General features: G+C 43.9%; 1 protein-coding gene across 4 annotated transcripts in view; it reads left to right on the forward strand.

Annotated features, from left to right (window-relative positions):
- MCF2 (MCF.2 cell line derived transforming sequence) overlaps positions 1 to 13899 on the forward strand; it is a 76686-nt gene that overhangs the window by 54377 nt on the left and 8410 nt on the right. For 3 of the 4 annotated variants that reach the window (XM_033137563.1, XM_033137566.1, XM_033137565.1), the window contains 14 exons: positions 579 to 667; positions 1068 to 1134; positions 2123 to 2238; positions 2381 to 2450; positions 3978 to 4070; positions 4472 to 4564; positions 5099 to 5224; positions 5998 to 6219; positions 9262 to 9354; positions 10297 to 10375; positions 11257 to 11320; positions 12215 to 12363; positions 12750 to 12862; positions 13618 to 13730. In XM_033137563.1, coding sequence (XP_032993454.1) covers positions 579 to 667; positions 1068 to 1134; positions 2123 to 2238; positions 2381 to 2450; positions 3978 to 4070; positions 4472 to 4564; positions 5099 to 5224; positions 5998 to 6219; positions 9262 to 9354; positions 10297 to 10375; positions 11257 to 11320; positions 12215 to 12363; positions 12750 to 12862; positions 13618 to 13730 — 1487 coding nt within the window. The remainder of the gene's footprint in view (positions 1 to 578; positions 668 to 1067; positions 1135 to 2122; positions 2239 to 2380; positions 2451 to 3977; positions 4071 to 4471; positions 4565 to 5098; positions 5225 to 5997; positions 6220 to 9261; positions 9355 to 10296; positions 10376 to 11256; positions 11321 to 12214; positions 12364 to 12749; positions 12863 to 13617; positions 13731 to 13899) is intronic. The other variant, XM_033137564.1, reaches the window with a different exon arrangement.

The following is a 13899-nucleotide window of genomic DNA, read 5'->3' on the forward strand; positions in this document are numbered from 1 at the left end:
CTCATTCATGTATCACTAAACTTCGGTTAAGTGTTGTGCAGAAACCAGGCCATATTCTTCCATCCTGCTACTATTTCCTTCCCCTTCCTCTGTTGACTGTGTCAGATTCTAGACAGTAAGCAAGAGATGGGGAACTCCAGACCTGGGAACAGATGTAGCCCCTACCCACCCAGCCCTCTTTGACTCCTATTTGTTGGTCATGCTCTGTGGCCTCCTTGTCTACTTTTGCCTAGGTGCAATAAATCCTTGATCAGTAATGATGCTTATTACGTGCTTGGAAACCTCTGGCTTTTTACATTGCTAGATTGTTGCATAATGTACAAAGGTGAAAATCACATCTGTTGCTCTGCCCCCCCTTTTGCCTCTGGCTACAGTTGTGTAGCCACCATAAAGTTGTCCTCTGGGGAATGAGGCCCCCATGCTGCGAAAGGGATGTACCCCACTAGTACATTGCAAAATGCAAGTTCACGTTTAGGGCAGGACGCGAATCATTTTAAAATAGCAGGCTTCAAGTTGCCACTTCAAAGCTTTTTATTTTTTTATTTTTCCTCTTCCTAAAGCACATTGTTTCCCTCCAGATTGAAGTGATGCACGATTATCAGGAGAAAAGGAATTCGCTGCAGTTCTGCATATCAGAAAGTGAAGACAGTTTAGACATATTGAAAAGGTATTCTTCACCCCCCCCCCTTTTAATCCACCAACTTCTCTGCTAGTCATGCAAACAAACCCTGATTTGTGCTCGGGAAAGTTCTCTGTTCCTTTTACTCAGAGCATTTGAAGAACGACCTTGGCCTTGCTGTGACGATTAGGCCTCATCCAAACCAAAATGTACGCCCCTTCAGTGGGGTGGGGCGGTGAGGAACAACCACCAGGCTTTAATCTCACCCTTTCAAGCACATCTTTGTAACATGAGGACTAGAATATTTATGTTTTTCTTCCTCCAATAAATTCTTGTACATTTAGAAAGCTGGATTGTACATGCTACTGTTCCCCCCCCCCCGCGAGCTCTTTGTGGAATTGCTACATGTACTCAACCTTGATCCCCCCCCCCCCTTTCTTCATTTTAGCTATGTGATAAACGAGCTTATAGAAACTGAGCGGGTTTATGTTGAGGAGTTGTTCACCATTTTGATGGTAAGTGTGCCTTTGTTTCTTCTTGCTTCACCCTTAGATGTATCTGGGGTACATATTTTACTTCTGTATCTGACTGCAAGTAAACTAGATGCTAACAGATGTGCAGGATGAGGAGGAATTCAGTTTCATTCACGTTTTAGCCTAATTCACTCTTCCTGAAGCAATACACAGACCAAAATGCACCTGCCCTTAGAAAAGTCAAACTTCTCTGTATTTGGCAATGCAGTTCTCCAGCCAAATAATGCATACAAAAATGTTGATACATGGTTTTTTTTTTTTAAAAAAAACGATTTCATATTTGTATTCCAGCTACAATATTGATCTCAATGCAGCTCACAGTAACAATAGCATTAATATTTTCAAGGCAATGCTACATTCGCTGTAATCGTATTAAAAACACAATAGCATACAAGTAAGGCAGAAAGCAAATTCATTGAACAATTAATATAATTATATACATTAGGATTAAATATGCAAAAAAATGTGTCAGGAGAAAATGCATACAAAATTGATGAACATTGAAATATGCATATTAGACAGTATCACATGCAGAAATAAATTTGTATAATGGGAGAAATGTCCACTAGATGCTGATATATTTTCATGAGGACTTTTTACTTTAAAAAATAAATAAATGCAAACTGATGTGAAAATGTGGGGAACTGAACTTAATAATGGGAAAGATGTGAAACTGAGCAAAACCAAAATTGACAGATTGATCTATCCCTACTCTCCATTCCAGTTTTAACATTTCTTATTCTTATTCACACTCCCCTGTTGAACATGCCACTCAGTGGCATATTTTTTACTGTCATAATACTCTGAAAACACACAAGCCAAACAAACACACCTCTGGGGGTGGTGCACAACTGCAAAGAGATTTTTAGCATTAGGACCAAGAGGTGATGATGCTACTAAACATGGCCTTTTGGGGTCGGACAATCTGTATGTGCGCCTAATACTACATTTGGGGTTGTGCTGTCGGCAGGGCTACAGAGCTGAGATGGACAACCCCACCATGGCCTTTCTCTTGCCACCCCCCTTGCAAAACCGCAAAGATGTTCTGTTTGGAAACATGCCAGAGATTTACGACTTTCACAACAAGTAAGACACTCCCAAACCTTTGCATTGTCAGTCTTTTCCCACCTCTACCACCCCTTGCCTTTAAAAATGAGTTCTGGAAGCAAATGTAACCCACTCTTCATTCCTACCCTCTCCATCCGCTTCCTTTTCCTTTTTCTTGCAGGATTTTCCTCCACCACCTGGAGAGCTGCGTGGAAGCCCCAGAGAAAGTTGGCTATTGCTTCTTGGAAAGGGTCAGTAGGCATGTTGTTGGAGCTGTGCTTGTGATCCTTCTTGCTCCAGATCAGGGGTGGGGAACCTTAGTCCTCCAGGCCTCCCTGTCTGGCCCTCAGAACTCTCCCCAGGCCATGATTCCCATCCCTACTGGGGGACACATTAAGGAATGTGTCCTTAAACCCAGGTAATGCCTCTTACCTGTTTGGGTGGAGGATGGAGAGGGACGGGCTGGTCTAAGAAGTAGCCTGTTGTAAAACCCACATTCTCTGCTCTGCCCGCTTTTGCCTGTGGCCCCAAACATCATCAGCCTGTGGCCTTCAGAAGGCTGCCCATGGTTGAAAAACATTTTCCAGCCTTGTAGTATGAAGTTTAAGGAAAGCCCGTTGCATGTGTTCAACTTAGACCACTAGTAAGAAAAAATTGTCCCTCCCCTGTTGGTTGGTGAGTGGTAGACAAGGAGGTTGGGTGGGTGGGGGGAGATTAGCCCCACTTTGGCCCCACTTCCTCCCACCACCAGCATCCTGCCTCCAACTGGTTGCCCCAAAGGGAATGTAGCTAACTTCAGGAAAAACTTCCCCATTGTTGAGGTAGGCAGTAGTGAGCTAGACTGACCCAATGGCCTGGAGCAGCATAAGGCAACTTCCTATATTGCTAGAATCAACAGTATTACTTTTCTGCTTCCTATTCACTCACTAAACAGGAACAGCAATGCGTATGTGTGTGGGGCGGTGCTTTTTGCCGTGTGGGGGCAATCTTCCAAGGGCAACAGTGGACAAGGTCAGACTCAAAGGCCAAAGCGGATGGATGAGTGTTCATGGGATGCTCTCCCCAGGGAGACTCGCCTGGTGCCTTCATTACTCTGGTTTTGTATTTTGCTGGAAGCCACCCAGAGTGGTTGGGGGAGCCCAGCCAGATGGACAGCATATAAATAATAAATTATCATCATCATTATTAGTATTACTACATATCTTTAGACACCAGGCAAAAACATTCCTCTTCAACTAGGCCATTGGCTGATTAAACAATCTATGGCTTTTTCAAGTGTGTGTGTGTGTGTGTGTGTGTGGTGTTGTTGTTGTCATGTTATGCATTTTGTGGTTTTGTTTTGTTGTTTTATGTTGTAAACTGCCCTGTAAAGGGCGGTATTTAAATTTTAATAAATAATAATAATAATGTGCAGTCTTCCCCAGGCCTGAGGTGCCCCACCCCAGGCATACTGACAGGCCACCACTGTCCCCAGTTTCAAACAAGGGTTTTGCCTAGTCCTAGCTAGAGATGTTAGGATTTGAACCTGGGACCTTTAGCATGCAATGCCTGTGCTATATTTCTATGATCTAGAACAGGTTCCTGCATTGCAGGGGGTTTGGGTTAGATGATGCCCGGGATCCCTTCCATCTCTACAATTCTGTGGTCAGGTGTATGGCTGTTCCACTTGAATTAGGCAGCTACAGGTTCTGTGGCTGTCTGATACAAGTTCCCTGCAATGGATGTTCTAGGAATCAAGGGAGTGTTACATATTTATCACTCTTTCCTTCCTCCTGCAGCGGGAAGATTTTCAGATGTATGAGAAATACTGTCAGAATAAGCCGCGATCTGAATACCTGTGGAGGCAGTGCGCAGAAAGCCTCTTCTTCCAGGTATTTTCACATTGTTATGGTGACAGGTGAAAAGCTCACATGTGCCAGTCATTGTCTGTCAAGCTAGCCTACCTTGCAGGGCAGTTGTGAGGATAAAATGGGGAGAGGAGAACCATGTATGGCACTCTGAGCTCTCGGAGGAAAGGTTGGGATTGAAATTTAATAATAAATACGTTTGCAAATATATTTTATTTTTATTGCGCCATCCGCCTGGAAAGAGGAGCAAAGAGCTCACTCCCACAGGAGGGCAGTGATGATCACCAGCTTGGATGGATTTAAAGGAGTATTAGACAAATTCGTGGAGGATAAGGCTACCCGTGGCTGCTAACCACAATTTAATTTAAAAAAAAAAAAGATGATATACACAATGTGCCACATTTTGGCTTTCCGTTTTGTTGCAGGAATGCCAAAGGAAATTGGAGCATAAGCTTGCATTGGATTCCTATCTGCTCAAACCTGTGCAACGGTTAACAAAATACCAGCTGCTCCTGAAGGTATTCATGTCCTTGTTCCTAAGAATGGATCTACACCACTTCCATCTTTTAGGAATGCACCCCCCCCTCGCAGAATGGTGGCTCTGGGAACTGTAGCTCTGTGAGGGGAGTCTCCCAAGCACTGGGATCCACAAGAGGTAGTGAAGGCCGACAAATTAGGAATAGGAATAGGAATAACTTAAGTTTAATTTAATTTAATAATTAGATGGCTTTAAAATATAATTAGGAAGATGCATGGAGGATACAGCTATCGGTGATTACTAGTCACAGTGAACATGTGGCCCCTCCGATGTCAGAGGTGTGTGGCTCTGAATACCAGTTGCTGAGTATCGCAAGTGAGGAGAGCACTGTTGCTCTCAGGGTTGGCCACCATGAGAACAGGATGCTACACTAGATGGGCCACTAGTCTGATCCAGCAAGCAGGCTCTTCTGGTGTTCTTATTGCAGTCAATGCAACATTTGACACATTTCCGTGTGAAGTGGCCTGGAGCGCAGAGAAAATCCTGACTTCAGGATACTTCGATTTTTTTCCAGGAGCTGCTGAAATACAGCACAAGTTGTGAAGGCATCCAGGAGCTCCAAGAGGCACTGGTCGCCATGTTGGATTTGCTGAAGTCGGTCAACGACTCCATGCATCAGATTTCGATAACTGGCTATGATGTAAGTAGACTTTTCTTTGGTTGGGAAGGCATCCGCCGTAAGTACCGTTAAGTGGGAATGGGATGCAGTGGGGCTGTCAGGGCAAGACTTTGGGGGGCAGATGCCGAGGCCCCACTCAGCAGAATGAGCAGAAGGGGCTCCAAATGCAGGAAGACTGACTTGGTACACTTCCATCTAGATATGCTGCCCAGAGTGACTGGGGAAACCCCGCCAGATGGGCAGGGTAATAATAATAATAATAATAATAATAATAATAATAATAATAATAATAATAATAATAATAATGGTTAAAGAGCAGCAGCCATCCCTGTGTTACCATCTGAATAGCACTCTCTCCCCAGCAAGGCCACTGAGTCTGGAATCTAGGAGCAGAAGGGAGGACCATAGCTCAGTGGTTGAGCATCTTGCTTTGTGTGTGGAAGGTCTCAGGTTCAGTTCCTGGCAATTCCACGTCAGGCTGGGGAAGGACTCTTTGGCTGCAATGCTGGGGTGCTACTCCCTCTTCATGGGCAAGGAGACCATTTTGGCCAAAGGGGTATATGATGTCAGACACGGGGCAGATAAGGACTGGCCTTGGCCAAAAGGGTGTTGGAAAACACCATGGTTCAGCTGATTGGCAGTGCCAGGATAAAGCCCCTTTCAAAGGAATAGGGCAAGGCAGCTCTTTGAAAGGGTCTTCAGAAGGCTTTGTTTTATTTTGTAAGTCCCTTTTGTGATAAGGAACTCCTGTTTGCATTAAAAACAAGCAAACAAAATATGATTGTTCTTATCAGGGAGACATCGGTGAGCTGGGCAAAGTGTTGATGCAAGGATCTTTCAGTGTATGGACGGGGCACAGGAAAGGTCCCACAAAAATGAAGGACCTGGCCAGATTCAAGCCAATGCAAAGGCACCTCTTCCTCTATGAGAAAGCCCTGGTCTTCTGCAAGAAGAGAGAGGACCACGGCGACAGCCATGACAAAAGCTCCTCGTACAGTTTTAAGCACTTTTTGAAGGTAAGTGCGAGCCTCAAGAAGATTCAGCATTCTGCATTTGGCATTTCATTTGTTGTCGGTTTTTAGCAAAGTGTTTCATCACTGCATATCTCTCTCTCTCTCTCTCTCTCTCTCTCTCTCTCTCTCACACACACACACACACACACACACACACACACAGTGTTTGTTTTTTTAAATAGGTTATCCCCCCTTCCCCCCTTTCTCTTCCCTTTTCAAATGCAAAAACCAAAAAAAAGTGGATAAGTGGCTAGCATGGAACAAAATTAGATTAAATTAATTGGAAAGAATTATATGTTGTTATGTTATTCTTAATCTTCCTGTTCCAATAATAATTATTTTTTAAAATGCTAACAGATTGTACACTGCTGATCTGAAGTGGAACATATCTAGGAAAATTTCCCAACCAGACAACAATATATAAAGTCTAGGTTTATTGCCCCCACTCCCAAAAATGGTTTTATTTATGTATCTTCCTTTGTTTCAGTTTCTTCTGTACCACTTTATGTCAGGCAGTGCCCAGAGCGGTTCGCGTGAAAGTTTGCATCAATAATAATAAGCTCATAACAATTTCATTCCATTAACCGACAGTATAAAAGCAGATTCTGAGCCTCTTTCTAAAAGACCCTCATTTTGGTTTGATACTCATCAGCTTCTTGCTTCTGCCTTGGGTGCACAACCAGCCACCTGCTCCTATGATAGTTCTGTCAGAATTTGTGACAATGGTTTTTCTTCTCACTGATTGCAGATTTGCAGTTTTCTGGTGAACTGCCTTTTGTTATGCTCCAGGCATGTGTTCATTTGTGTCAAGTCCTTCCTTTGTTCTCACAAGTCGAACATTTCAGGGATTTGTAATTCCGGGGAAAATCCTGGTGTTACTTACATTTCCTTTGAGTGTAAAAGCTGCTTCATGCAAGGGAAGGCTAATTACAGCGCTGGAGAACCTGCTTTACATGCATGAGGTCCCAGCTTCATTCACTGGCGTCTCCCATGTGGGGCTGGAAGAGTCTCCTGCCTGAAACGCTGAAGAGTTGTTGCCAGCCTGTGTAGACAATATACTGAGCTAGATGGACCAATGGTCTGACTCTGTAAAAGGCTTCCTATCTTCCGAGATTATTTCAGCTGAACAGTTAACAAAAATAACAAATGTTGGCTTTCAGAAAGAGCGCGGAAGACCTTAACTTAAGCTGTGTACGTGCCATAAATTGAACTGAAAAATCATCTCGCCCCTCCTATACCTGATCACTGTTCTCTGCAGATGAAAGGACCACCACACACAGTCGGGCCCACCACTAGGTCTGGGGAACGGTGAACTGGCCCCCTCCAAAAAAATGTTTGCTGACCCCTGCACTAATGCAAGCACTTTGAATTAGGATATGAACTAGCCACCACAGCAGATGTTTATGTGAGATAATCTGGTTGCTGAATTCGGGACCAATTCAAGATTCCATGTTGCCATTAAGGGGGCAGACCCATGTAGAGCACATGGCAACAGCCCAGTCTGGAAGTTACCAGAGCATGGAGTCCATTTCTGTGCAAGAGTGGACACAGCTGTGAGAAAAAGGCACCCCAGCTCCCAAAGCTGGTGGTACAGCTTGTTTTCTCAGCCGTGCCTGGAAACCAATTTTGCAGAAACAAAACTTAATTGGTAAATGGCTTCTTGTGTCCCTGAGGCTGCCTTCCATAGCTGATGATAGCCATGCCAAGAAGAGAAAATGGAGAGGAAGGAACAGAAGGTTTAGCCAGGTGGCCTCATTGGTTTAATGTCTCAGGCCACCTGACAGTATTGTTCTTTGCACATGGAGAACACAGAGTGTTTTTATTAAGGGTGAACAATGGGAACTGTAAACTGAACATCTATTTATAAACGGCTTATTCATATTTATAAGAGCCAGTGTGGTGTAGTGATTAAGAGTGGTAGACTCGTAATCTGGGGAACTGGGTTCGCGTCTCCACTCCTCCACATGCAGCTGCTGGGTGACCTTGAGCTAGTCACACTTCTTTGAAGTCTCTCAGGGAAAGGAGAATGTTAGCCGTTTTGATACTCCTTCGGATAGTGATAAAGCGGGATATCAAATCCAAACACTACTTCTTCTTCTTCTTCTTCTTCTTCTTCTTCTTCTTCTTCTTGGAGCGACTGGCTTGCCTGGGTTCTTACCCTTCCACCTGGGTCCCTAAGGGCATTTAGATCTAGTAAACTAGCTGCTTAAAGGGAGTTCATAATGCTGGCCAGAAGGTGGATGGAGAGAGCCAGTGTGGCGTAATGGTTAGAGTATTGGACTAGTACTTGGGAGAGCAGGGTTTTAATCCCCACTCAGCCATGAAGCTCACTGGGTGACCTTGGGCCAGTCACAGCCTCCTAACCTAAGCTACCTCACTGTTGTGATGATGAAATGGGGAAGACCATCTTGAGATCCTTGGAAGATAAAGGTGGCATATAAATGCCATGACCCCTAATTCCAGCAGTGATCTGGCCATGGAGTCAGAGGCTTCAGGGGCACCAGATCAGGAGCCTGGTGAACTTCAGGAGTCAGAGAAGATGGTATTACTGCTGCCCTGAGTTTGGGTCTACATGAAATGTTGGAGCCCCACAAGAGGGTGCAGAATATTTGAGAGCTCCTTCCTCCATGGCAGGGGCTCTGTTTCTGACAAGGCTGTTAACTATTTATTTATTTATTTATCGCACCTTTATTTCCCACCTTTCCTTCATGGAGCTCAAGGGTAGTGTACTTGGCTCTCTCTTCTGCCTGATTTTAGCCTCTCACAACAACCCTGTGAGGTGAGTTAGTAGGCAGGGAGAAGGTGGCTGGCCCACCAAGGTCACCCAGTGAGGTTCATGGCTGTGTGGGGCATTTGAACCTGGGTCTCCCAGGTCCTAGTCTGACTCTCTAACTACTACACTACCGCTGGCTCTCTGTAAAAGAGATGCACTCTCCCGTCCAATGGAGCCCCACGTCAAAGCATGCAGAAATACAATGCAGCCCACTTAGATTGTCTGACCATCACTGAATCACTATGGGTGCTTTTTATTATTATTATTTTTAGATGAGCGCTGTCGGGATCACTGAAAATGTGAAAGGAGACCATCGGAAGTTTGAGATCTGGTATAGCGGTCGGGAAGAGGTCTATGTTGTTCAGGTTTGTTTTGCTTTAGTAAGGATTTTCTTTTTCCCCAGCCAGACCATTGGCTCTACCAGGTTATGCATTTGCCCATCAGATCATGTCCAGGTAGGTTACTGCAGCATATTCATGCCTCTTGTTTGCACCCATATGTGCCCTGCAGGATCAGACCATAGGCATCCTCTTGGCAGCTGTGGGAACAGGACGCTAGACTAGAAGGGCCTTCCTTTGGCCTGATCCCGTAGCCAAATACTTCTGTAGTTGTTATGATATACTGCCCTCAGCCATAGAGGCTTCATTTGCATTGTCATAATCTCCACTGGCCAATTTAGTGAATTTATCTCATCTTTTTAAGAAAATGAATCTGATCTAACTGGTCTTCCTCGTGTCTTTTGCATGAAGCTCATTGGGTGACCCTGGGCCGGTCACCATCTCTCAGCCTATCCTACCTCACAGGGTTCTTGTGAGGCTGAAATGGGGAGGAGAAAACTATGCATGCTGCCTTGAGCTCCATAGAGGAAAAGGTGGTACAGTGGTGCCTCGCTAGACGAAAATAATGCGTTCTGCGAGTCTCTTCGTCTAGCGATTTTTTCGTCTAGCGAAGCACCAATACAAAGTAGCGGTTTTCGCGATGAAAAAAAATTTCGTCTTGCGAGGCAGCCCCATAGACTTTTTCGTCTTGCGGGGCAGCCTTCCGCTAGCGAATGCCTTTCATCTAGCGAGATTTTCGTCTAGCAAGGCATTCGTCTAGCGGGGCACCACTGTATATAAATGTTATCAATCAATCAATCAATCAATCAAAATAGATGAATAAATTATGGGATTGTCAACACCTATTCTTTTTTCCGCACCTTCCTTTGGTTGTTTTTGGGAGGGCCATGTTTTTTAACTTCTGATAGCAGAGAAGTGATTGTTCTTTGTCCAGACGGACTTCAATGCAGTTCTCTCTTCTTCTGTCAGGCACAAACGGTTGAGCTGAAGATGGCATGGCTAAATGAAATAAGAAAGGTTTTGTTCAAGCAGCAGGAACTCATCAAAGGTACCTTGGAGGATTGGCTGGAGGGTGGGCCTTGTGGATTTCCCCTGTTGTGAATAGCAGGGATGGTATGTCCTGTTTTGCCGCTTGAGGAGAAATGGAAAAACGCCCCCCCCCCCCTGCTGCTGCCCTGCTGGTACCAGCACAACTTTCTCACCTGCATTGTGCGGCATTGACTTCCAGTGAGATCTTGCAAGATCTCACCAAAGTTTTGTGAGAACTCATGCACTTCCATTCTGACATTTATTCCAGGATTCAGATACCTGGTATGTTCTGCCCCAGTTTAATTCTGGTCAGAAATTCAAATTCTGGGATGCAGCTTCTGAATGCCTGCACCTGAAATGCAAAATATTAAATAGGGTTTGTTTTAACGTGTAAAATGGTGCATTGATGGAATTATGCTGTGGAACAATTTTGAAAATTAAAAGAAAGGGAAATAGAAGGAACTGCTTTTTCAAAACATTTGCAGTTTAGCTTTCCCCCCTGGAAAAATCTCCAAACACTCATTGGGAATCCACTTTGCAAATCTGAGGTAAAGTCTGATTGAGATAGAATTTGTTTTCTATCCATAGAATATTTTTTCCATCCATAATCTACATGTTTTATCTTTCTCCAGCCTTCAGACCACAAAACATATTGTACCCTGGTTGAGATGAATAGGTGGCACTGGAGAAATTTAAATTTAAACCCACATTTACCAAGAATGAGGTCAGCATGCAGGGCTAGTTAAAAGGGGAGGTCCATAAACCATTTGCCTGCTGCACCAAGCCAAAGACTTATCTGCTTCAGGATTTTGATTCCAGACCTAGGCACCTGATGGGTTCCATCACCTAATTTTATGAACATTGACATAAAGCTAATCCATATTTGCATTATATTCACAGTTGAGAAGCAACAACCTCCTTCATGTACAGACCAGATCCAACTCTCCCCTCCTCTGAGTGATGGGTAAGTCAGCAGGGCCTGAGACTAATTTCTGCTCATCAGGATGCTGGGCTCCACCTGGTCCAATCCTTCCTCTCCTTAAATTTTTATGTATTTATTATTTAAATCTGTATGCAGCATTTCTGTATAAATATGCTCCAGGTGGCTCCTAAAGTGTGAATCAGTGTATCGTTACAATGACAATCAGACACTACACCATTTCAAAACATAACACAGAATTCCAACATACAGAAATTCAGTTTCAACTGAATAATTCAGTATGAACATTGTAACATTTTAAAGTCATCATAAAACAAACTATCAATCCTTAAAACGTATCAATTAATGACAAATACAATAAACATTCTAGTGCAATTGCATGCCAGCAATAATATAACCAGCCGCCGCCGCATGGTACAAAAACTAACCAAGTGTATATAAATTATTGATTGGGTTTATAGACTGCATTTCTGCCAAGGCAGGCATGATGGCTTGCGATTTCAAAATATTAAAACAAACACGTAAGTTCACAGAGGCTAAAAAATTTAAAGTGTGCATAGCTCCTAACAGCTTAATCGTATATCATGGAATACATAGCAGTTAATAAATCTATACTATAAAGCACATGAATCATTCATAGGAGCTAAAAACTGAGGTGCACCTATTTCATAGCAGCTTGATCATGTAAAGTGCTCAAAAGGCAACTCTCACCCACTGCTTTTGATTGTATCTGGCAAAATCTGTGGAGAGCTTGGAGGAACTGCATCGAGACCCAGAATGGGAGGGGGGATTAGCACCTACACCCCCACTGCATAAGTTTAGGAATGGACGCCACGTTGGTATTGCTGGGATTACCTGCTCATAGTTTGGTTGGTCTTGTTGCCTCAGTTTCTCTAAACAGACTATGTGTGTTTTCAGAAAACAACCAAGAGCCTCCATAAGCTCAGAGGAAAACGATTCTGAACGTACCAGCCCCGTGGCCTTGGAGAGCATGGCTTCCTCGCCGCAGAACAAGCCAAGCAGGCGTATGTGCAGCTTGATAGCATCTTCTTCATTCTTTGGCCCAAGTGTGCAATTTTCTCTGTGTTGGCTGTGTAAATCTCATCTCTTCTTCCCCCAAATGTATCTAGGGACATCTGTCAATTCTCCAGCTAGGTTGAAATGTGTTTTCCCTGGTCACACGTCTACATATGGTGGGGGGGGGAGCAGCAAGCGAGTGCCTGCCCCTGATGCTCATGCTCCATTTCTGGTTGCACCCACCGCCCATAGGAGGCATACAGAAAAGCCCAACCTTCAAGTGTTGATGGGCTCCAACTTCCACCATCCCCAGCCAGCATGGCCCAGTGGTTTGGGATGATAGGAGCTGGAGATTCTCCATCCCGGGTTTTGTAGTAATGTTCTACAATTGACATTGCAAGCTGTGATGATCGTGTATCCCTTTCTCCCCATGCAGCTTGGCCAGGAATGTCTCATTCTTTGGAAATCTGCGAAGGACTTGATGATTGGTCCAGCCATAACTACTTCTTGACGTGTTCTGACACGGAAGAAGAAGATGGGAACCAGTTGGTTAGTTGAACCGTTTGAACTGTTTATTGATTTATTTCCACATAGGTATCACTTCCTATAAAACATCTTGGTGTCATTTAACAATAAAAACATCAACATCCATGAATCACAACTAGGATTGCTCCTGTTATATTTTCCCTTTTTTGTGATGGCTCTGTACCTGTAACCTGTTGTTGTTATTACTGTTGATATTTTTATTGTTGTTTCCCCCCTTTATATCAAATTCGTTTGTAATTGATTTAAAAAAACAAAACAAAAAACAACCCCCCCAATTATAACAATTTATCTAAGAATGACTTGAATAGCAGATTCAGTACCTGACCCAGACACACAAGTTTGCAGAATACACAAACCAGATTCGTTTCGGGTGAATGGTATGTTACTGGGAGCTGTGCATTTCTCAAGCTACTCTGTGGAGCATGAGACATTGGGCCCAGTACTGCTGCTTCTCCCTTTTATTGAATAATAACAACAAGCCCCTCTTCCCAGGGGAAATCGTACCTTTGTGCAGGAAATAAGGGTCTCCTAAGAGCTCTCAGCACCCTTAATGAACTACAGTTTCCAGGATTCCTTGCAGGAAGTCATGATATCATAGTGCTTTAAACACATAGTGCACATGTGGCTTTGCTCTAATTAGATTTGGACTGTGTGAAAGTGTTTATTTATTTATTTATTTTGTAAGCGGAGGTTTGGCATCCTGGGAGGTTGGCACTGCTCTCTGGAAATAAGCCATATCTTTGTTCCTGATGTCTCAGTCCCCAGGAAAATATAAAGCGCTGGCAGACTGCAAGATGAGTGATTCAGAAGACTTGCTAGTGAAAAATGGGGATGTGATTCAACTATTGCACGAAGATGGAGAAGGACAATGGTGAGCACCCCAGATCTTCTTTTTCAGGAAGGAGTAGCAGCAACAATTAAGGCTGGTGTTGACATTGAAGGCATTCTGGCACCTGCTAAAACTCATTTATTATCTCAGGCCTTTCTGGACGTTGATACCAGTTGCAAGGTAAACAGCATTTCCGTGCGCTGCTCTGGTT

Source organism: Lacerta agilis, chromosome Z (genome assembly GCF_009819535.1).
Source record: "Lacerta agilis isolate rLacAgi1 chromosome Z, rLacAgi1.pri, whole genome shotgun sequence".
Taxonomy (NCBI): Eukaryota; Metazoa; Chordata; class Lepidosauria; order Squamata; family Lacertidae; genus Lacerta; species Lacerta agilis.